The sequence below is a fragment of the Cebus imitator genome, unplaced genomic scaffold, assembly GCF_001604975.1.
Source record: "Cebus imitator isolate Cc_AM_T3 unplaced genomic scaffold, Cebus_imitator-1.0 Scaffold27, whole genome shotgun sequence".
In the NCBI taxonomy this organism is placed as follows: domain Eukaryota; kingdom Metazoa; phylum Chordata; class Mammalia; order Primates; family Cebidae; genus Cebus; species Cebus imitator.
Window position 1 is genome coordinate 14,463,454 of NW_016107342.1, and position 25,347 is coordinate 14,488,800.

The 25,347-nt window shown below is 36.3% G+C and overlaps 2 protein-coding genes and 1 pseudogene across 4 annotated transcripts in view; all 3 read left to right on the forward strand.

Annotated features, from left to right (window-relative positions):
• LRP1B (LDL receptor related protein 1B) overlaps positions 1-25,347 on the forward strand; it is a 1,911,091-nt gene that overhangs the window by 1,449,509 nt on the left and 436,235 nt on the right. The gene's annotated exons all lie outside the window — the stretch shown is intronic.
• LOC108300395 (melanoma inhibitory activity protein 2-like) lies at positions 5,108-6,856 on the forward strand. The gene has a single exon (XM_037736625.1). The coding sequence runs from the start codon at positions 5,189-5,191 to the stop codon at positions 6,854-6,856; it is 1,668 nt and encodes a 555-aa protein (XP_037592553.1). The 5' UTR covers positions 5,108-5,188.
• Positions 18,554-19,208, forward strand: LOC108300396 (annotated as a pseudogene).

Here is a 25,347-nt window from a genome sequence, read left to right on the forward strand (position 1 = left end):
TAATACTTCACTATACGTGCATATCACATTTTGTTTATCCAGTTATCTGTTTATGGGTGCTTGGGTTGTTTCTGCACTTTGACTATTAAGAGTAATGCTGCAATGAACATTGGTGTACAAATATCCAAGATAAGATGATAAAAGAAAATAAGAGAATGTTGTAATGAATATATGTATATACTTTAATATAAGAGAATACGAAAAGTAAGATTTATGTTTCATGAGATCACTCTGTGTTATGTTTAGGTTTGACAAAGTGTAAGCATTGTGAGGGCCATGTTTGAAGGCAAAGATGCCCTAGAAAATTTTGTCATATTATAGATCCTGTTTCAACTGTAGTAAATTAAACTGAAAACATTTTTTTTTTTTTTTTTTTTTTTTTTTTTTTTTTTTTTTTTTTTTTTTTTTTTTTTTTTTTTTTTTTTTTTTTTTTTTTNAATGGCGCGATCTCGGCTCACCGCAACCTCCGCCTCCTGGGTTCAAGCAATTCTCCTGCCTCAGCCTCCCGAGTAGCTGGGACTACAGGCACGCACCATCATGCCCAGCTGATTTTTGTATTTTTAGTAGAGACGAGGTTTCACCTTGTTGACCAGGATGGTCTCGATCTCTTGACCTCGTGATCCACCCGCCTCGGCCTCCCAAAGTGCTGGGATTATAGGCGTGAGCCACCGCGCCCGGCCGACTGAAAACATTTTAATTAAAGCTATACACAACCAAATCATTCTAATCCTCTCATCCAAAATCAAAGCCAGTAGAATCAATAACACTTTACTGACTGTAGAGAAGTGTTGAAACATAGGTAAGGAAGTGAACCATGATGGCCAGGAGTTTGAAACATCGGTCAACCTTGGGTTCATATCACAGTTTGCTGTTTGCTTCCTCTGTGCTACTGTTTATTTCCTCGCCTACAAGAAGAAAAATCAATCCATACATTTTTTTGGTGAAAATTTTATGAGAAAAGCTATCTAAAAATATATATAAATAAGCATTATTTTAATACAAAATTATATTACCTTATTTGTGACACACTTGTGGATTATTTAGGGCAGCAGTCCTCAACCTTTTAAACAAGAACCAGTTTGATAGAGTATAATTTTTTCATGGATGAAGGCAGGGGATGGTTTTGGGATAAAACTGTTCTGCCTCAGATCATCAGGCATTAGTTAGATTCTCAAAAGGAGCACACGCCCTAGATCCCTCATAAGCACAGTTTACAAGAGGGTTTAGGTTCCTGAGACTCTAACGCTATTGCTGCTCTGACAGGAGGTGGAGCTCAGGTGATAGTGCTGAGTCACCTGCTACTCACCTCCTGCTGTGCCTCCTGGTTCTTAACAGGCCAAGGACAAGTACTGGTCTGTGGCTCAGGGGTTGGCAACCACTGATTGAAGATAATAATCTTTGTCTTAAATTATTTTTAGCATATGAATTAGGGTAGTTAAACAATCAGAAATAATTACAATAATTAAAGATATAATGTAGTGCATTGAGGTCTGATCTGACTAAATCTTAAAAAGTAAGATTAACCTGCATTGACAATTTATGTGAACCTTTCTTCCTCCCTACCAAACCCATGTCTTGCCAAGAAGTTGCCAGTTGTTTAATCATTACAATTCTCTCTGAAAGTTTTTTAGGTGAATGTATACTTTAACTTGCCAGGCCAAAAAAGAAAACAGACAAAACAAAACAAAACAAAAACCCTCAAAAAACCCAGTTATTGGCACATGTAAATAAATATAAGTAAGACGTAAAATGTGTTTCTGTCTTGGTATTCCATTTTATTAAATTTGGAAAACTATATGTCCTTTTGTTACATCTCTAAGTAGTTAGCCAGAAGTAGATTCATGAAAATTTAAGTATTAAAAATATCAGAGAGTTCTCAGCTTCACAGACTTTCATCCTTCATATGGCTGAATATCCGAAATGGGTAGGATAAAGGCTTTCTTCTTTAACTTCTCAAATGAACTTTTTGGCTTCAGGTTTAAAAGATGACAAGAGCCATTAAATACAATTAATATTTATTAAGTGCTTACAGTATGTCATAGATTATTAGGTGTGGGTGAATAAGGATGAAAATGTCTTCCTTCTAGCCTTTGGAAATTCACAGTATAAAAAGGGCAAAATACAATAGTTCATTTTTCCTATGAAGAGTGAAGATCTCTGTCCAAGACCCTATTAAAAATCTACACTTTCAGGCCATCTCTGACTTTAAAACCACAGTAATGATTTATCAAATATATTTTAAAATGAAAATTAAATAGAGATAGCTAATCTCAAAAAACCACGATGGACTTTTCTTTGAGTGATAAACAGAACAGAAATAAAAAGTAGAGAAAATGACAGAAACAATTCTACTCCCGGCTACTTAGATGCTACAGAGAGATGGGGCCTAAAGAGAACTTACTCAGGCCCTTCCCCAAGGACTGGGGAAAGCTGCCCCACAGGGAAACTAGGCTGAAGTAAAGCTGGGCCATCTGCTGCTAGGCTAATGACTTGTAGAAAGTGACTATGACTAAAAGCTTAGAGACCACAGAGACAGCCACATGATCAGCTCTGAGCGAGTTCCTTGCAAGTTATTGACTGCAAGCTCTCATATGCTCCGTGGAGCAAAAATTCAAATGAATTATGAAAGAGAAGGCTGCAGTTTAAGGAGCAGAGGTTCAGTGAAGTCCACTACCAAACCACCCAGCAGAGAGAAGTGAGTACTGAAAAAGAGGTTAAAAAATCACCCCTTAAAATGTGAAAATTCAATTTCCACAGCACATGGATTCTTAAAAAAGGCAGCTTAAAAATCCCCACCAAGCAGAAGATGAATGAAAATGAAAATGAAAGAAGAATCTGAACAATATTTACTTTAGGTTTATCAAAGAGCCAAATGGGGAAAAAAATGGAAAAGAACAAGAAATAGAAACTTCCAAGAAGCCAAAATTACATATGTAAGAAAAAAATGTATTAAAATTAAAACAATTAAATATCTTGGAAATGACAAATATGGTCAATATAATTAAAATTAAAAAGAAATCTCACTTCGTAATATTAAAATTATGAAAGTGAGAATGCATAAATATGATGCTAATTCATTAATAAGAAATTAATAAGTTAGAGACAATAAGATATAAAAAACATGACAACACTTGTGAAAGTTGGAAAATAAACTAATAGATTTCATAGGATTTTAGCTAATAAATGTTGACAAATGGCCAAAAAGAGAAAGATGGTGGAAAAGTAACACTCAAAGTGATAATGGCAGTTTACTAGAAATGAAGAAAGAAATGCCTCTAGATGGGAAATTAGCTGTAAGTGTTGATAACAGCAAGATTAAGTCAGCTACCAAAGTAAAACTGCAGAGCCTCATGAAAAAGGGAAAACCTTAAGATGCTACCAGAAGTAGTAGTCACTATCTACAAAGGGAAGACAATGGTATTTAATTAGACTCCTCATCAGCAACAAGAGTAAACTCTTCAGATTACTAAAGAAATATATAATTCTATAACTGACTGAATTATTAAGGATGGAGGGAAATGATGATCGTTTTAGAAATATAAAGGCAGTAACAGTATATCTATATATTCTCACTAATAGAAAAAAGTCTAAAGTAACGGCTTAAGAAACGTAACAGTTTCAAACTTAGAATAGTGGGCTTCAAATGCCTGTAATTCAAGATAATGAATTTTACATTTTACATTGTAATTGTTGTTTCAGTTTTATCAAACAATATGCTTATTTTGTAAGATGCATTCTGATGTTTTGTTTTAACAAAACATGTCATAGATATTTTTTTTAAAAAGCAAACATTGCTTAATATTAATTCAAATGGTGTTTCTACATTCAATGACCAATTAAGAAATGTGATTAGGCTGAGAGTGGTGGCTCACACCTGTAACCCTGGCACTCTGGGGAGCTGAGGTGGATGGATCACTTGAGGCCAGGAGTTTGAGACCAGCCTGGCCAAAATGGGAAAACCCTGTCTTTACTAAAAATACAAAAATTAGCCAGGCATGTTGGTGCATGCCTGTAATCCCAGCTACTCAGGAGGCTGAGACATGAGAATCAGTTAAACTGGGAGCCACAGGCTGCAGTTGCAGTGAGCCAAGATAGCACCACCATACTCCAGCCTGGGTGGCGAAGCAAGACTCTGTCCAAAATAATGATAATAATAATAATAATAATAATAAAGAGAGAATATGATTTTTAAAAAGCTACTCTTAAACTAGTAATAAAAACAAGGTGTGCACAAAACAGCAAAACATTAACAGAAAATTACAAAATGTTTGTGAAAGACATAAAAGATAATCTTAAAGGGAGATAATGTTACTTTCATGATGCAAAAAGTCAATTTCAATGGCTATGGAAATTTGTCCCAAAATATCTGTAAATATAATGCAATTCAAAATGCCAAAATGTCTGTGTGGTGACACACAACTGTAGTCCTAGCTACTTGGAAGGCTGAGGTGGGAGGATCTCTTGAGTCCAGGGTTTTGAGGCTGTAGTGAGCCATGATTGCACTACTGCACTCTAGCCTGGGTGACAGAGTAAGACCCTGTTTCTAAAACAAACAAAAAACAGCTAAAATGATTTTTTTTAATGGAACTTTATATGTTGATAGTAGAATTCACATAGAAGAGCAAAGTGTCAATAATGGCCAAGGCAATTTTGAAGAAATACAAATTTGCAGTCTCTCCTTGACGAAGGTTTTTATTATTAACAAGCTAAAGTAATTAACACAATGTGATATTGCCAATATAAAACAGTTAAATGGGGGTCTGGCCGGGACCTGCACTGCCTCAGGATGTAAAGTGTAACAAGGGGGTCAGGGTGGGCAGCGTGGGCCTGTGAGGCCTGTGGGTGACCACATTCCCCAGCTCCCCCCGCAGCTGACTCCACGGTGGTCTTCTCTGGTTGCCGTGTATGGATTCAGGTTCCAGGCTGAAGGCTACCTGTTCTCCAGTGCTCCCCACCTCCTGGGTCCCCCAGCTCCCCCTGCAGCCGGCTCCGCAGTGGTCTGCTCCAGTTCCAAACTGAAGGCTATGTGTTCCAGGTTCTTATTGTGATCCCAACAGGCTGGAGTTACTGCGGTGACCACCACCAAAACAGCCTTGGTGCTGTGGAGGAGCCCAGAGCTACCCCTCAGTTGTACCTGGGCCTTGTCTTGGAAGAGCTACCCAGGACTGGGTCAGCACTGCTAAAAAGTATGGCATCAAATTCTAATGGTTTTCCATGGGAATTAGTAATATGGGCAGGTGTTATTGGATTTTTTGCTATTCCCCTTTTTTTGTGGAGACGTATCAGATCAGTTAGGAGTTGGCTTTATGTGGGAAGAGAGAAAAAGCTTGCTGTAGTGCTTTGTGAACTAATTGAAAAAAAATGTAAACTGCTTGAAAAATCTGGGCGTGTTCAAAAAGAGTATGAAGACTATGAATTAGAGTCATCTTTAGAGGATAACAGCTTTGAGAAGGAGGCAGCAGAAGCACAAAGTTTGCAGGCAACCTGTAAAAAGCTTAACAGATCCATTTCTGAAATTGAGGATGAAATATTCTATCTACAAAAAGAGTTAAAGGAAGAGAGATCTAAACATACTGGACGAGATAATTTGATGGCGGATATTTCAAAAATGATACACTCACTAGAAGATCACTCAACATCCCTCAAATTACAAATAGCTGAAGCCAAAATGACTTTCAGCGTATTTCAAATGAATGGAGAACAACTGAAGACAGTAATAAAAGATGCTTTGAATGAAAATTCCCAACTTCAGGAAAGCCATAAACAGCTTTTGCAAGAAGCTGCAGTATGGAAAGAACACGTGAGTGAACTTAATCAACAGAAAATATCATTTGAAGACTCCAAAGTGCACACAGAACAAATTCTAATTGATAAAGATGATCACATCAAGACTCTGACTGAACACTTGCTGAAGATAAAAGATTGGGCTGCTATGCTTGGAGAAGACAGAACAGATGATTGTAACTTGAAATTGGAAATGAACAATGGATTGGAAAATGGTGTCTACTTAGATGATACTCCAAAAGGAGCTTTGAAGAAACTGATTCATGCTGCTAAGTTACGTACTTCTTTAACAACTTTAGAAGAAGAAAGAAACCAAATTTATATTCAGATGTCCAAAATTAATAAAACAAAGAAAGATCTTAGAGACCATATTGAACATTTTCAGTCTGAACAAGCATCTTTACAGTCAGAAAACACACATTTTGAAAGTGAGAATCAGAAGCTTCAACAGCAACTTAAAGTAATGACTGAATTACATGAAGAAACTGCAATGAGGCTTTACAAAAAATTAATTGTAGAGGAAAATTACCAGTCAGAGAATGAAGAGAAGCTTTCTAAAGTAGACAGAAAGATCAACTATACCACTGACCAGATGGAGAACTATAGAAAGCAAGCCGAAGATCTTGAAGAAAAGTTGGAAAGAATGATTCTGTCTTATCGAGGGCAGATGATTTCCTATAAGAAAAAAGAAGATGACAACTGGTTGGCAGCTCAGACTGCTGAAGGAATCCTCAATGATATCAAGAAAGAAAATGCTCACAGGAGACAAAAATTAACTGAAATGGAGTTTAAATTCAAATTTTTACACAAAGATCCTTCTGCACGTGATGTTCCAAATACAGGATTTGGCAGAAAGCATTACCCACATGTTACTGATATGAGAAGAGGGCCTCCTTGCCCCCCACCTCCTCCAGGAATTGGGTTGGGAGTTTCTCCACATGATTTTCCACCAAGAAATTTTGCAGGTCCACCATATGCTCCGTTTGCAATGAGGAATGCCTATCCACCCAGGCCATTTCCTCCTTACCTTCCACCAAGACCTGGATTTTTCCTTCCTACCCCCAAGTACTGAAGGGAGAAGTGAGATCCCTGCAGGGTTGATTCCATCTTCTAATGACCCTGCAACTGAACAAAAATAATTCAGATTGATCTCCACTTTCCTCAGAATTGATTCCGCCTTCAAACGAGCCTGCTAATGAACATCCAACATGACAGCAAAAATCCTGACAGTACTTGATTCTCTTCCAAAGTAATTTAGACTGATCTTGAGTCCCCTTCCGGGTTGACTCTGCCTTGAAGTGATCCTGCCACTGAACATCTGGCACCACAACCAGAAAGCTGACAGTATTTGTGTTCTCCTACAAAGAGGTTGGGACTAATATTGAGTCCCCATCAGGGTTGACTCCACCTTCTAGTGAGCCTGCCACTGAACATCTGGCACCAGAGCAGGAAAGCTGACAGTATTTATGTTCTCCTCCAGCATAATTTTGACTGATCTCCAGTCCCTGTCAAGGTTGACTCCACCTTCAACTGAGCCTGCTATTGAACATCTGGGACCACAACAAGAAACCTAACAATATTTGTGTTCTCCTCTGAAGTAGTTGTGACTGATCTCCAGTCCCCATCCGGGTTGACTCAGCCTTCAAGTGAGCCTGCCACTGAGTAACCAGCACCACAGCAAGAACGCTGACAGTATTTGTATTCTCCTCAGAAGTAGTTGTGACTGATCTTGAGTCCCCGTCAAGGTTGACTCCACTTAAAGTGTGCCTGCCACTGAACATCCAGCACCACAGCAAGAAAGCTGACAATATTTGTGGTCTACTCCAAATTAGTTGTGACTGATCTTGAGTCCCTGTCAGGGTTGACTCAGGCTTCAAGTGAGCCCGCCACCAAATATTGGCAGCACAGCAAGAAAGCTGACACTGTTTGTGTTCTCCTCCAAAGCTGTTGTGACTGATCTCAAGTTCCAGTCAGGGTTGACTCTGCCTTCAAGTGAGCCTGCCACTGAACATCCAGCGCCATAGCAAGGAAGCTGACAGTATTTGTGTTCTCCACTGAAGTCTCTGTGACTGATCTTGAGTCTCCGTCAGGGTTGTCTCTGGTTTCTACTGGGCCTCCCACTGAACATCCAGCACCACAACAAGAAAGCTGACAATATTTGTGTCCTTCTCCAACATAATTTTAACTGTTCTCAAGTCCCCATAAGGTTTGACTCCACCTTTAACTGAGCCTGCTACTGCATATCCAGCACCACAACAAAAAACCTGACAGTATTTGTGTTCTCCTCCAAAATAGGTGTGACTGATCTTGAGTCCCCATCAGGGTTGACTCTGCCTTCCCCTTAGCCTGCCACTGAACATTGGCACCACAGCAAGAAAGCTGACAGTATTTGTGTTCCCTTTTAAAGTAGTTGTGACTGATCTTGAGTCCCCATCAGGGTTGACTCAACCTTCAAGTGAGCCTGCCACTGAATATCTGGCACCACAGGAAGAAAGATGACAGTATTTGTGTTCTCCTCCAAAATAGTTGTGACTGATTTTGAGTCCCCTTCAGGGTTGATTCAGCCTTCAAGTGAGCCTGCCACTGAACATCTGGCACCACAGCAAGAAAGCTGACACTATTTGTGTTCTCCTCCAAAGTAGTTGTGACTGATCTCGAGTCCCCATCAGGGTTGACTCAGCCTTCAAGTGAGCCTGCCACTGAATACCTGGCACTACAGCAAGAAAGCTGACAGTATTTGTCTTCACCTCTGAAATAGTTGTGACTGATCTTGAGACTATATCAGGGTTGCCTCTGCCTTCACCTTAGCCTGCCACTGAACATTGGCACCACAGCAAGAAAGCTGACACTATTTGTGTTCTCCTCCAAAGCAGTTGTGACTGATTTTGAGTCCACATCAGGGTTGACTCGGACTTCAAGTGAGCCTACTACTGAACATCGGGACCACAGCAAGAAAGCTGATAGTATTTGTGTTCTCCTCCAAAGTAGTTGTGACTGATCTCGAGGCCCCATCAGGGTTGACTCCACCTTCAAGTGAGCTTGCCACTGAACATCTGGCACCACAGCAAGAAAGCTGACACTATTCGTGTTCTCCAAAGTAGTTGTGACTGATCTTGAGTCCACATCAGGGTTGACTCGGCCTTCAAGTGAGCCTACTACTGAACATCTAGGACCACAGCAAGAAAGCTGACAGTGTTTGTGTTCTCCTCCAAAATAGTGTGATTGATCTTGAGTCCCCATCAGGGTTGACTCTGCCTTTAGATAAGCCTGCTACTAAACATCTGGAACCACAGCAAGAAAGCTAACAGTATTTGTTTTCTTCCCTAAAGCAATTTTGACTGATCTTGAGTCCCCATCAGGGTTGACTCTCACTTCAAATGAGCCTTCTACTGACCATCAGGAACCACAGCAAGAAACCTGACAATATTCGTGTACTTACTTACTGTGGTTGTAGACAAATGTGATTGTAACTTTATTCCTAATTAAATAAATTTTTAGTTGATTTAAAAACTTGTTTGTCATTAATAATTATAAAATCAGCTACTTTTTATATAAGAAAGTTAGATGATAAAAAACAGAGGGCTCAGAAGCAGATTTATACATATATATAACTTGTATGTAAACTGGTTATACATTGCCAAACTGGCATTATAAGTAAATTAAAAAATAATGAACATTTAATGAATTATGCTAGAAAAATTTATATGCAAAAAATGCAACAAAATGTTATCTCCAACTAAAAAATCTATTCAAAAATAAATTTGAAGTATTTTAATAATGTAAATATCAGCTTTTTAATATCAAAGAATATATAATATTTTTGTAAATTCAGGGTAAGAACAAATTTCACAAATTATATACAAAAACAAATCAGGAAGTATACGTTTGGTATATTTTATCTCATGGTAATTGAAAACTGTTTACAGCAGAATCTACGAAGAAATTTAAAAGACAAAACAAAACACTAGTGGTGTATAGTTCTAATCCTTAAAAGCAACACAGGGTTACAACTGAAGTTTATAACGTACCACTACAGAGATGAAAATAAAAATATACAAGTTATCCTAGGAGACAGAAAAGAATCATAATTATACTAAAATATAGTCAATCTCTCCAATCATAAGGAAAATTTATAATGAAACAATGAGATTTTACACCCATAATTCAGCAAAAGTTTTTAAAACTTTTGTAATGAGGAGAAACCAGACTTTCATGCATTATTGATGAAAATGACAGTTTTATACAAGTACTCTGAAAAGCTATTTGTAATATTTAAAAATTTTGAAATGGTACAAATACTTTCACCCAGCAATTCACAATTTAGAGAGAATAATGGTATATTATGCAGTACTTTTTAAAAAGTACTAGTGTACATCAGTTTACATAGTTATCTTAAACACAATTTGATTAGAAATAATGGTGTAACACAATAAAAGTGTTGTCAAATTATATAAAGTGTTGATGTGATATTGAAAAGTATGTAAAGAATACAAGATATTGTTTTTGAAATAACATAGTAACACTTTTAGATTTTAACAACGTTTTATAAGTATATAGTCAATTATGTGAGACATTTTTGTTAAAAATAGAAGGCAACTCCCTGTATTGATTTTTGAGACTCTTCTGTAAGCCTAAAATTAGTTCAAAATTTAAAAATTAAGCACATTAAAAATGATACACCATAAACATCTTGCTTTCTCTGGAGAGATAAAAGAGGAGAGAAAGAGAAATGATATTGAGAGAATTATATATTTTCAACAATAGCTGTAAGTTTGTTCTTAAAAATATGAAGCATAATGTTAAAGTTTGTCAAGTCATATTCTTCTCTCTACTATTCTATCTAAAACATTTAATTTTTAATAAAGTAAATATAAATAACTTTCAAGATAATCACTTTTAAATATTAAAATAGATACCTTTAGTAATTAATTGGTCAAATCTCATAGATATGCATATTTGGAATTTAAATTGGATTAGCAACCATATTGAATTACATGAAAGTTGCTTTCTATCTGTCTTTGTTTTCTCTTATTTATAGACATTGACCTTTATTTAATCTCCAGCTTCATACTGTCAACAAATTACAATGAGATATAATCCCCATGTTTGCAATTGGGATTCAAACTTGTAAATAATAGCTTTATAATAATTTTAGATTGCTTTTTCAAGACTCCTGGTAGCAATACTTCACTTTTAAGTTATAATTATATTTCACTGGAAATGTCTTTCTCTCTTCTTTACAAGGGCTATTTCCTTATTTTTTAGGAGTGTTTCAAAACATGTTTGATTATGTTGTTTTTCTTTTTTTTTTTTTACTTAAAAGGTTAAGAAGTCAGCTTTTAGAATGCATATATTTTTAAGTTGCTTATAGAATGCAGACATTCATTCTCAAAATGTAAGAATTTTAGATTCTTAAGTTTCAGTTTTCATAAAACAGAAAAGGATACTTTCATCATCTACATTTATTAGCTAAATCAATTGTAAGATTGAGATAATTACAACTATTGAAAAGATCTAATGGAGCATTGTTTTATTATTTATTGCTAAGATAGAAAAGGGGGAAAAATTAAAAATGTAAGTTGTCTATAGGGAGTAAGCAAGATGGGAGGCATAGGTTAATTTTTATGGTCCAAAGGAAGATAAAGGGTTACATAGTCATTGATTATGAAGAGTAGAAGTTGCCGTCAGTCATGATTAGTGAAAAGGACAAGAAAATATGAAATCTCCCCTTCATTTCGTTGTAATCTATAAGTTAGTTTCAGTCTGGCTCCCATGAATTGAAAATTTTCTGAGTCTGTCTCAAAAGATGTCCTGTGGTAGACGTAGGGAAGAAAAATTACTTCCTCTATTCTTTTAGCTTCTGTGACTGGGATCTGTGAATTAAACTGACAAAAGAAAGGTTAATAAGAGAAAAAGCATACAAATTTTATTTGATGTTAATTTTTACATGTGCAAGGAGTCATTCATTGAAAAGAAGTGAGGACCTGGAGTAAAGACCTGAGGAAGAAATTAGACCTGGAAGAGTTATATGCCCTTTTAACAAAGCATGAGAAGTTGTGGATACCTCACTAGGCAAAGAAAAGGAGTTGGGGATTTTACAGGCTGTGAATTATGGGAAGATAAATACATGCTGTAAATTAATCAAAGATAATGGTTATTTTTGTAAGATTTTGTTTGTGTGGATTCATCTTGGTGCTTTCTTCTTCTCTGGTGATAAAGGTTTTCCTTTCAGGACTAAGAGAGGGGGACACCTTCATGAAGGGAAATTTATGCCCTGCTATTCTTTAGATGGATGAGCTTTTCCTATGTCTGTCGTTTCTCAATTGCTTTCAACTCAGAATAAGCCTACGCCAATGAGGCATATTTTGGGATGGCATAGTTCTATCTTGAGAATTATAACTATAACTAGACAGGAAGCTGAAAAATTTTCTGCATAGGTGTTCAGGCTTAGGAGACTGCCCCAATATGTCATTTTAGAAGATCTAACCAGGTTTCTGTTTGCAGAATCAGAAAGTGCTGAGTTATGTCCTTGTGAAAGAGAGTTATAGCCAATGTTTGTTATAAAACTTGAACTTTACTAGAAACCTGTGGTTGGCTCTGAAATTATTATAGTTAGTGAGGCTGATTAGGAATGGAGAGAAGGAAGGATGGATAGGAGACAGGCAAACTGACACACCTATCACAAAATAGAGATGCTGGGTGGACTTGGGGATAGTAATTCAAATAGGAATTAGCATAACAATATTAGATGAATGCCAAGTAAGATCTGTATAGGTGAGGGAGGCTGGGGATACTGAGTTCCTAATTCTTTTTTTTATTTTTTATTTTTTTGAGATGGAGTTTCGCTCTTGTTACTCGGGCTGGAGTGCAATGGCGCCATCTCGGCTCACCGCAACCTCCACCTCCTGGGCTCAGGCAATTCTCCTGCCTCAGCCTCTGAGTACCTGGAATTTCAGGCACGTGCCACCATGCCCAGCTAATTTTTTTGTATTTTTAGTAGAGACAGGGTTTCTCCATGTTGACCTGAATGGTCTCGATCTCTTGATCCACCCGCCTTGAACTCCCAAGAGTTCCTAATTCTTGACCAGAGTTATTTCTGTTGTTAAAAGAGAAACTTTATCTGAATTAATTTTAAGGGAGTTTAATTGAGCAATGAACAATTCACAAATTGGGCAGCCGACAGAATCACAGCAGATTCAAAGAGACTCCAGCACAGCCATGTGGTGGAAGATTTATAGACAAAAAGAGGAAAATGACATGCTGAAATTGGAAGTGAGGTACATAACTGCACTGATTACAGGTTGGTCTTTGCCTTATTTGAACACCATTTGAACACTCAGGAGTGTATGAATGGTTGAAATATGGCCACTGGGATTGGAGAAGACTCAGCTATTGTTACAGGTGCATACTCCTAAATAAGGCTTTTAATCTTCTCTTCCTATTAAGTTAGGTTGCAGTTCATTCACAGGGACTCAAATATAGAAGTATGAAGTCCTTTTCATGCCATATTTAGTTTGCTTTAATACTTTACTGAATATCAATTTAAATTAAATTAAATTTATATTTTTAAATTCATAGCCTAAGGCTTCAAAGATTAGTTGATATCAATTACCTTTGGTTGCAAAACAAACCATTCCAGAATTCGGCCACTTAAAATAACTGCTTATTTATTCTACTATTTATGGGCTAGCTATGTAGTTCTTCTGGTCTGTGTTAGCTCTTCAATTTCTGTAACAAGCTGGTGGGTCAGATGATGGCTGGATGATCCAGGATGGCCTCTCTCATATGCCTGGCAGTTGGCAGATTATATGCTGAGTAACTAGGCCACAAATCTGTAATTATCCAGTAGGGTACCTTGGGATGTTCTCAGGGTTCCACATGAGCGCTGGCCCAATATGTGAAGATATTTTATAAGTCTCTAGTTGCACAGCAATTGCTAATATCTCATTGGTCGTGGAAAGTCACATGGCCATGTCCAGATTCAAGGATAGAGAAACAGACTCACTTACTGATTGGGAGGAGCTGAAAATGGGCTGCAAACATATATAGAGGGGAAGAATGTGTAGCTTCTGCAATCCGTGCAGTGGATAGGTTATTATTATCCTATTTTCAGAAGCTCCTAAATAATACATTAATAATACATTAAACTTTGGCCTTGCTTTTAAAACTCATTTTCTTTTTTTGTTTTATCTGTTTCTTGAAAATCAGTAGTAGACTATGATAATCATATCTTTTTTATCCATGAGCTATAAAGTAATTTACATGTGATGGTGAAGCAATAAAATGAGATAGGACAGAATTATTTAATAGGGAAAAGAAATAACAAAATTATGAAAACTATGAAATTTGTCTAAACATTATTAACTTTTTAAGAATTTTATAAAGTAAAATTTGCAATGTATAGTTCTGTACTTTACTGACATAGATGTGATGGCATTAGGTTGATTCTGTTACTTTCAAGTAACAGAATGTTTAAACATGTAGCTCAAATAATGCTGATTTTTTTTCTCACAAGTGTGTCATGATTAGTTGTTATGAAGCCACTTTAATAACCCATGTTTGTGTGTAAAAAAAAATTGGCTGAATTTTTTTTTTGTAGTTTTGACTTGAATGAGGTAAGTTGTAAGTGACAATAAGGGGAAAAATATCTTGATGTAGTGTTAGATGTAGCATTTTTCATAGGAAATAATAGTAGAAAGTATACATGTTAGAACTTTCCTTTTGAGAGATTTGTGGCAAGAAATACGCAGATAAAATCAATGCAGTGTGAATTATAAATAGGTCTTTGAGGGGCTGGATGATTAATTCAGAATTTCTAAGAAAACAGTAGAGCACCTATGGAAATAAGCAAGTGTATAAGTGAATTCAAGGTTCCCCTTTAAAGGTGATTATAATTTGCAGGGATGAAGTTACTTGTTATTTGAAAAGGCAAAATATTTTAATTTATATACCTACTAAAATGTATATGAAAATCTTGGGTTTTTAGACTTATATGCAAGAATAAACAAAGTTTACCAGAAATAAAGAAATTTTATTTAAATATTCAATCTACTATTGTTAGCTTTTCAGTATATCTGGTTCAAAATAGAGAGAAAGAGAGAGAGAGCGAATATTAAAATAACTTGTACTAAAAAAAATTACGTGGATATAAGTTTCCCAGGACAGAAATCCATTCACAGATTTTTTTCTTAAAGTTTTAATTACATAGCTTTAAGAGTGACGTAATTAAAAATGAGATTATATACCAAATCTTTTCCCAGTTCGTCTTATTTGCAACACCTAGTATAGCATAGTATGTGGTTTAGATTGTCATTCTTGCTATATTCAATTGAAAACTTTTAGTTGTCTAAACTTTATTAACATTTTAAGATTTTTATAAAGTGCTTTACTGACATGTAGCGAAAGCTGTGTTACCCACTACCTACTATAACTACATCCCATGATTCCTCTTCATTTCCTTGGACAATTTAAACACAATTGTCATTCTTCTACTTTTCCTCTTCTCTCAGAAATCTTTCTGATGATTTTCTTATTTATATTGATGCCTTAGTTCATTTCTCAGGCTTCCCCAAATTTTCATTAACACCTTTTGACTCTATTGTTCTTTGTTTTACTTTCCAGTATAGTTGAAATTAAGCCTGGGTCTCATCACTCTTTGTCACTAATCCACCCCAAATCCTTGAATTTAGTGTTCCTTCTCTTTAAAGAAAATCTGTTTATATCACATCTGGCCTACTCTATCATATCAATTAACCTGCTATTTTCTTTACCTGCACCCTGTAATTATTATTCTGAATTTCTCACATCACATTCCATTTAATTCTGTGATGACCACGTTCAGTTTTTTAAATACCCCAAAGATAAGATCTACCACTTTCCTATACGATAAAATGTTCCTTTCTATATTTCCTGTTTCTGACTATTCATATGCTGTTCCTGAAGAAACTTTCTTTCTACTGATGGGCATATTTTCCTTCTTAGAGAGCTCCATCAATATAATGATTTATACTGAGATCTTTATTACTTACTATTTCACCAAGTTCAAATTTCCTAATTTATCTCCTCACAAATGGACCAGTGTGAAATCTCTAGACATTTATGAAACATTCCTTTTGTATATGTTAATGTCAACTCACAAGTTACATACTGAAGTCATTTTCCCACCTCAAGTTGGATCCCCTGCTATTTTCAGTAATAAAATTATTACTTTTCTTCCCCATCAGGATCCAACCTCACTATTATTGTTGTTATAATAAATATTGTTATTTTAATTTTTTATTTTTTCTCTCTCTTCCCCTGTATCCCCTGAGCCATTTATTCACTAAGTACTTTTCTTACCCATCGTCACCATTATAGACCAGATTTTCATTCATTTATTACTGAATGATTGTTAGCCTTCAATTTGCTTTCCCTGCCTTGAGTTTCTAGAGGTTTCTATATATCACGAACAACACTTTCATTGAGTTACTTCCTAAAACACTGATTTCTATTTTCTGCATCTCAAATTATAAAGCATTTACCTCCTCTCCAGGTTTTATGTAGCATCAAACTAGTTGATCCTTCTCGCCACAAATCTCTCTCCTATGTTAAATCCACCCTGTCCTCTAGTCCGACTCACATCCTTTTTATCTTAAAAACATACTATGTTCTTTCATAACCATATGTTTCGTTCTGTAGCTGATCTTGAATGGAAAGGATTTTATGGCCTTCCCAGTGGTCTATATTTTGGAGCCTCTGTAAAATTTAGTTAAAATTCTTTAACACCATGAAACTCAATCTTTCCTAGCACTGCAGCCCACAGTGATGTCCCTCTATTCAAACCATTCGGAACTTGTCATGTGTGCTGAATATCTTTATCACTTCCTTATTTTCTACCTACTGCATGCTTGCCTTTTGTTTCATTTTTATCTTTAAGATCTCCTCATAGATATCTCAAGTGGTTCTAGACAGGGTCCATTGGATATACTTTTTTTCTGTATCCCTTCTAATCAAAAATAGAAGTTGTCACTTAGTAGATAATTTTAAAAATAATTTCATTATGAATTCACTATGTGACAGCTATATAATTAGGTTGTTAGGGAACTTTTCTTAAAGCTCTATTTGCAGAGTAAATAGAAAGAAATTCTTTCACTTGCATTCTTTATTTGGATGGACAGAGCTGTTCACTAAGGGAGGGAATATGAACCTCTGTGAGAAAGTTTTAACTATAGAATATTGATTAAAAGCAAGAATTCTAGATTCAGGATCTCTATCTAGATTCAACCCAGCCTCTCTTTTCCTGTTTACCCAGTTACAAGCTGTGTCTGTGGGTAAATTATTCAACTTCTCCTTGCCTCAGTTTTTCCTTTTAGAAATAAGGATTATGTTAATAGCAGTATCAGAAGCATGATAAGACTCAGGTTAATAAATGCTGGTTACAGCAATGTCCAGGACTTAGAAATAAATTGGTATAAACAATTTTGAGTCTTTATCTTTACTGATCCATTTTCTGAAAGCTATTCATAACTATAAGTTAATAGAATCTAGCCAGCATGTAAAATGACCACCATAGCATACAAAGATTTTGAAGAAAAGATGTACTTGCTGTCTTCAAACTTAGAAATAGTGTAGTGAAGAAAGCAGAGGGGTGTTCTCCTTAGAGAAATGAGAAGAACTTAGGACTCCAGAGTTCTTCACTCATCTCACAGTGTTTATTGAACATTTGCACATGACTGATACATGCTATGGGCACTATAGAAAATTTTCAAAAGATTACATGATGGAAGTGATGCATGCTTTAACAATAGAATATGCATGTTTGAGTAGCAAAAGTAAGGGGGTGAAGAAAAGACAATAGAAAGGTTTATATTCAAGATGAGAGAATATATTCCTATTGTTAGAAGCATTCAATTTTCCAAAGATCCGAACACTTATCTGTCTCCAACCCCTTGCATCTTGGGGCCAGATTATAACTTATCTTAGCTAGCATGCCAATACAGAGACAATCAAAGCCTACAAATTAACAATAAAAAAGGGTGTTAGTAAATAAGTATGCATCAGAAATACAAGAATGTCTGTATCATGGAATAAAGCAATTTTAATAAGTTTCTTTTGCCTCATCTCTTTTGAACCTGAAGGATAATAGAAATGTATATGTGTATGTGTAGAATGATAGCTAAGAACAAAATTTATCTGTAATCTATAAATATCTCAAAATGGCAAAAACTTTATAGAGTGTAAAGTTCTCTATTTTTGTTATATTCACAAAACTGTGATTTGGATGAACTAGACATTGTGAGATGAATTGGCAAGGGAGGTCATTTGATGGTATCCTACATGCTTAGAATGGCAGGAGTGCTTAGGTCTGGAACAGCAGGTGTCTGTGAAAATGCCTGTTGGTTGTACTTATTAGTCTGATAAATAATACAGAGAAATGAGATTAATTTAGTCACCATTTGAAAGACATGTATATTAACCATCCTTCTCTGCCAGTGTTAGAAAACAGAGTTCAAAGAGACAATGAACATTTGTTTCAAAATTAATAAAAAAAGAAGCAATTTTCTAAGTAATTTTTCACCAGGATGGCATGAGTCATGTATTTGTGCATAGAAACCACATTCAGTAATTGATTAAATACCTCTTATGTAGCATGAGACATTTACTTATAACTTATTTTATAGGTTACATAATTTTTTCTTACTCATTTTCCTCTATTCATATTATTAAAGTATATATTCAGAATGCAAGGAAGAAAATTTGAATAGTAGCAATATATTAGATTGATACTGGTATGTATTTGGTTGGTGCAAAAGTAATTACGGGCTTTGCCATAGAAAGTAATGGCATGTCATGTGGCCCACAACGTCCAGGGTGCTGAGCTGCCAGCAGCCAGACATGGACCGTCAGACTGCCCGGGACCCAGGAGTAGGGGGCTGCAGAGCCGTCTGGGGGCCCACCGCTGCTGAGCGCACAGAAAGCGCCCCACAGCCTGGAGGCTGGTTTGCTGCAGCTGACCACTCCGGTCAGGAGAGAGACTGAGAAGGCTATGTATTGACTAGCAGTTGGAACACAGAGCGTCCTAATGACAGTCCAGCCCGGGGTGAGGGGACCTATTGTGAAAAGGAAGGATTTGCTGTGGATGAGGAGGACTCTGATGGAGAACTGAATCCCTGGGAGCTGTCAAAGGGAACAAACTGTCCACCCAAGGAACAGCCTGACAATCTTTTTAATGAGGACTGGGACTTGGAGTTGAAAGGAGATCAAGGGAATCTATATGATGCTGACGACATCCAGGAGCGCATTTCTCAAGATCTCAAACCTTGAGTCAGCTGTGTCCCACCAGGAGACATGATCTATGACCCCAGCTGGTACCATCCACCTCCACTGACAACCCATATTCCAAGATGGCCTTTGAAACAGGACAGTTTGATGATGCCAAAGATTGAGTGTGGAGCTTTCTGCCTTGTGCGTGGGCAGACCTCCAGATCGAGATCTCTTTTTCTGTCTTGGAGGTGAAAAGTCATATCTGAGAAAATGTTTCCAGGGATCCCTAGTCTGGGGTACACAGCCCAGTGTTCAATAGGTCCTGTTGTTCCCTCTGGTCTGGTGTTGTTCTTAATGGGCTCCTCCTTGGAATGTGTGTGTGTTTGTGTCCGTGACAAGAGGAGTGTGTCCTTTGTAAATAAAGATTAAAAAAAGAAGAAGAGGAAAAATAAAGTAATGGCAAAACCCACAATTACTTTTGCATCAACCAAAACTGCCATTCTGAGTAGTATTCACGGCAAAAGCTTTATTTAAACTGCAGAAAGTGTAAAACAAGGGCTAAGTTTTCTACATGTACTCTAATGAGGGGTTTTCTGTCTGTGTAATTTGCTTACATGAGATACACAGATTGAGATATAAGGGAAGATCATGCTCATATTTTCTGAAATGTATATCTGAAGTAAACCATTTTAAATCAGATTTATGACATATCTACTCTGCTAAACAATTGCAGTCTATTAGATGGGCTATTCTGTTTTTTGCCTGAGGTTAAACATTGGATGTACTTTTTCCTTGGCTCTATTTCACTTGGTTCACAGTCTATACTTCAGGTTCAGTTTAGCTCTTTCTTTCACCCACAGGATGTGTGCGCGCGCGCGCACACACACACACACACACACACACACAATAGTCTCAATCTAGAGAAAAGTGTGTACAAATGGAATGTGCAAAGTAGTAGAAAAAATCTCAGCAGCAGCAGAAATAACCATGAGTTAGTGTGTGATACCAGTGTGATATGAGTACAACAGAATTTTACAGGCATTCATAGTAAAGTGAAATCTCCTCCAGCCAGGATGATGATGTCCTTGTTCCCATGCTAGCATAGTCTGTCCAGCTGCTTCTTCTCGAGGTCCAATAATGAGATGCAGACTGACTGGGAAAAGGAAAGAGTTTATTTCTGCAATCAGCAAGAAGTTTGGGGTAACTCACCAGACCAACTCAAAGTTAGAAATTTTTCTCTGGTGCACATATACGTTTAAAGCTCCATGCCTACATGTGGGAGTGTGCCTACCAGCAGGAGTGTTTCATTTAATCTCTGTCTAATATTTAACTAGGGTCTGAGGTCTGGAAAGCTTTCTCTAGAGCCTTGGGAAGTTTCTTAAGTGGGCCCTGGAAGGAGGTGTATGTGTAAGAATAGTTTTATTATTGGATGAGACCTGGGGTTTCCAATCTTTTGGTTTCCCTGGACCATGTTGGAAGAACTGTCTTCAGCCATACATAAAATCAGCTAATGATAGCTGATGAGCTAAAAAATAGTTTTTTAAAAATCACAAAAAAAACTCATAAAAAGTTTACTAATTTGTGTTGGGCTGCATTCAAAGCCACCGTGGGCCGCATGTATCCATAGGCCGAGTGTTGGACAAGCTTGCTTTAGCGTCCGAGAAATCTCAGGTGGGACTGTAATGGGTTTGATTCCACATTCCAGCTCTCATACTCAGGCACCAGTTTCATCAATTCTTTAATGTTTGTGTATTTATCAGATTTATAGTGAGGGGCTCATTGAAACTGGCTGCTCTGGCTGCTAATGGAAACCTGACCTGCCACATTCTGACAAAGTCCCAGTAGAGAAGGGTTGATTTAATTTTTTCTTGATTCCCAAAGCACTAATTTTACTAATTAAGTTTTAACTTCACTCTCTACTTACTTGTAAAAAAACAACGAATATTAGTATCTAAATATACATCACTAGTTTATTAATATACAACATTAGTTCATTTAAACTTAAGAATCCTAAAGATGTCAAGAAGAGGAAAGTATAAAACTTGCTCTAAAAATAATTCTACTTTTGCATTGACCAGACAGATAAACAGAAAACAAACAAAAATATTTGTTATGAGCTGAATTGTGATCCCCTAAATTTATATGTTGAAGTTCTAGTTCTCAGTACCTCAGCACGTGAGTGTATGTGGAAATAGGGCCTTTAGCAAGATAATTAAGGTAAAATGAGGTCATAATGAGTGTACTCGAATTTAATATGACTAGTGTCTCTATAATAGGAGGAAATTAGGACATAGGCAAGAGAGACCAAAGGAGAAACCTGTGACGACACAAGAAGGCAGCCTTCTGCAAGCAAAAGAGAGAGGCCTGCCGGGTGAAGTGGCTCATGCCTGTAATTCCAGCTCTTTGGGAGGCTGAGGAGGGTGTATCACCTGAGGTCAGGAGTCCAAGACTAGCCTGGCCACCATGGTGAAACCCCATTTCTACAAAAATACAACAATTACCTGGGCATGATGGTGGGTGCCTATAGTCTCAGCTAATCAGGAGGTTGAGATGGGAGAATTGCTTGAAGCTGGGAGACGAAGATTGCAGTGAGCTGAGATTGTTCCATTGCACTCCAGCCTGCCTGGGCAACATAGAGAGACTTTGTCTCAAAAAAAGAAATTAAAAAAGAGAGATGGTGAGGCCTCACTTGCCAATGCCTTGGTTTTAGACTTGCAGCCTTCAGGACTTTAAGAAACGACATTTCTGTTGTTTAAGCAACCCCATCGCTGATTTGTTATGGCTTTCCTAGCAAACTAATCCAATATTCAAAGGCAGGGACCAGTGAATTATTTTTGGAGGAAAATATGTAGGTTGAATTGGCATCAGTTATATGTAGAATACCTCCATTTGCTTACTTAAGGGGGAAGAAATGCCTTGTCCAGTCTTTAATACTAATATGTTTTGAGGTTTTAAAAGCATTAAAATCTACACTGATTTTGAATGTCTCATACATAAGAAATAAACACTACAACCTAAATATGGAATTTAGGAACATGAATCCTTCTAACAAATATCTCCTAAAATTACACATACGTTTTACTAGCTTCTTATTTCAAAGGAAAGATATTTTATGAGAAAAAGCATATAAACACACAGATCTACATATATAATCCCACAATTTCCTTCATCATCATCTTAAAACTCCTTCCATACCTGTCCACATCATTTTTAATAAATGTTTTTTTTTTTCTTATAGGCAAAAAATAGAAGTATTCAGTAAATTTCTTAGTTTGACTCACATCTACTTGGAGAATTAATTGAATTCATTGGAGTCTGGTGATTAAGAATCTAGACCCTAAAATCAGATTCCTTGGGTTTAAATTGTGGCTCTGCTTTTTACTATTTGTGTGACCTCCTCTGCAAATCATTAAGCGCTACATGTCCTAGTTTTCTTACTGTAAAGTGGGGTAATATTACCTTTCACAACATAGCAAGTGCACAAAACAATGCCACTCATCCTCCCTTGCGTGTGTATGTGTGTTCAATTAATGTTGCCTTTTTTTTTTTTTTTTTTTTTTTTCTAGACAGAATTTTGCTTTTGTTGCTAAGGGTGGAGTGCAATGGCACAATCTCAGCTCACTGCAACCTCCACTTCCTGGGTTCTAGCGACTCTCCTGCCTCAGCCTCATGAGTAACTGGGATTACAGGCACCTACCACCATGCCCAGCTAATTTTTTGTATTTTTACTAAGGACAGGGTTTTATCATGTTGACCAGGCTAGTCTCAAATTCCTGACCTCAGGTATTCCAGCCACCTCGGCCTCCCAAAATTCTGGGATTACAGGCATGAGGCACAGTGCCCAGCCTAATGTTGGCAATTACCTTTGTGTACACCCATTTTCATCTACTTCCATCTTTTCATTGTTGAGAAAGTGTTCTTTCAAATCTAAATCTTATTCCTATGCTGTTGACATCATTGTGTATGTTTCTTTCTCTCTCTCTATCCAGTAGGTCTCCTACTACAAAAATGCTCATTTCTTCTCTGTACCAAAAATTATACCTATAAACAAGTTTCTCTCTTTCCTGGATCCCATTGTCCTCTCCACCTTTCCTTTTGCCACCAAGCTTTTTGAACACGTAATTTATACCCACTGACTCTTTTCGCTCCTTAAATCATTGCAATCTTTCCTGAACTTCCTCGTTGCTGCTCTGATAACAGAGTCAGAAGACTGGTTGACAAAGACAGTGACCTCATTTCTGTTGAAATTGTTGACTACTCTGTACTTTTGAAAACATATTTTTCCTTGCAATCCTCTGACACAGTTTCATCTGATCCTCTTCCTAGTTCTCAGATTACTCTTGTATAAATGTCTTTGCCAATCTCTATTGACAGGGCTGCTTTTCTTCCCTAAGAAGTGGCAGTATTGTATGACTGCATTCTATTTACCAAAAATAAATTGTGATGATTTTTCATTTGTTTCTGGCACATTGATATTTTGATATGAATAACATGTTTTGGAAAAATTAGAGAGTTAAAATGTTGTTTCCTGCATCTCTATTGTTTATTGTAGTATTTGCACAATAAATATTTGGTACATAGCTTGATTTTTTTTTCCCCCTGTGGCCTTACACGTCTTAAAAATCTTTATAAGCAAAAAAAAAAAAAAAATGTCCTATAATACAAGGGAGAAAGTCATTTATTGATGAATATCTGGAACTGTAAGTTAAATAAATAGAAATCTATCTATATTTTTTAAACAGTATTAACTAGAATTATATTTAATAATCCAAATATCATATACATAAGAGTAAATTTCTCCTGTTCTTAATCTGAAACGACAGTGTCTATTTAAATTCAAAAAAGTCAAACTTGTAATGAAACCAGCAAACTTATTTTATAAACGGAAATTATCAAAATGCCTCCCTTTATGATTGCATGCCTTGCAGTCTTATGGGAGAATCTGTTGAAAGGCAATAAACATTCATTAATGTGGTGATATTTTTTTAAAGTATTCTAAAGCATGGAGTTTAAATTTATGAATAAACAGTCAGATTTTGACAGCAGGATTGTCCAAGAAATAGCTCTTATTTTTAAAGCATGTGGTTTTGAAACCTATGGATTGAAGGTATTTTTTTCCTGTATTAATAAGAAAAATATACATGATTATCTTTTTTATCTTGCCCAGGGCATATTTATTAAATAATTGCATGCTGTAGGAAGCAAACTGTATTCCCACACTTTTACCTGACATAAATTAGCTATGGCTATAGTAGGTCAAGAACAATGTCTATACTTGTGAACTCTGGAATAACTCCTACCCAGGAATGTTCCAATAGCTATTGTTTATGTGAAAATAAGTCGTTAGTTTTAAGTTTAATAGAGTTTTCTTATCAAAAGCCTTTTAAATATATTGTATTAATTCTAAATTTCCTCATGACATTTTTCACAGCTTGACATAAGAAGATCAGTTTCTCTATTTTTTTTTCTTAAATCAATCATACTAACTTGTATCAGAGTCAATGAGGCATTTAAGTAGCAATGGATAATCAGAGCAGAATACAGCCTCATGTTTACCTACATTTAAGTAGCTTTTTAGGCAATTATAATATATGTACTTATATATGTGTATATATATGCACACACACATACACATCTATCTATCTGTTTATATTACTTTATAGACACAGGGTCTTGCTCTGTTCCCCAGGCTGGAGTATGGTGGTGCAATCATAGTGCACTGCAGCCTCAAACTCTTGGGCTTAAGCAATTCTTTCTCCTCAGTTTCTTGAGTAGCTGGGACTATAGGAGTACCACCACACCCAGCTATTTAAAAAAAAACTGTAGAGATGAAATCTCACTATGTCACCTGGAGTAAAACATTTTGTTAAAATATGTGATAATTAAAGACCATTTGGTAACTTTCAGCACATTGAGATTTGTATAAAATAAATATAATTAAATTTGAAATGATATGACTTAATGTACTTTATGGAGGCAATGCTTATTTTTAATTTGTAGTCACATTTTAGTTGAATTATTCACTTATTCTTTTTGGCATAAATTAACTTAAAATGCATGTTCGGCAAACGGGTACAACTTTATTTATTAGCACTCTACTATTCTAAGTGTGCTGGTTAGTTTTATATGTCAACTTGAGTAGTCTTTAGTCAGTTATTCAATAAAACACTAACCTAAATAGTGCTGCAAAAGTATTTGTGGACGTGATCAAGTCTACAGTCAGGTGACTTTAAATAAGGGAAATTGTCCTGGATTAGACAATTTGGATGGGCTCAATGATATAAGGGCTCTTTTTTTTTTTTTTTTTTTTTTTTTTTTTTT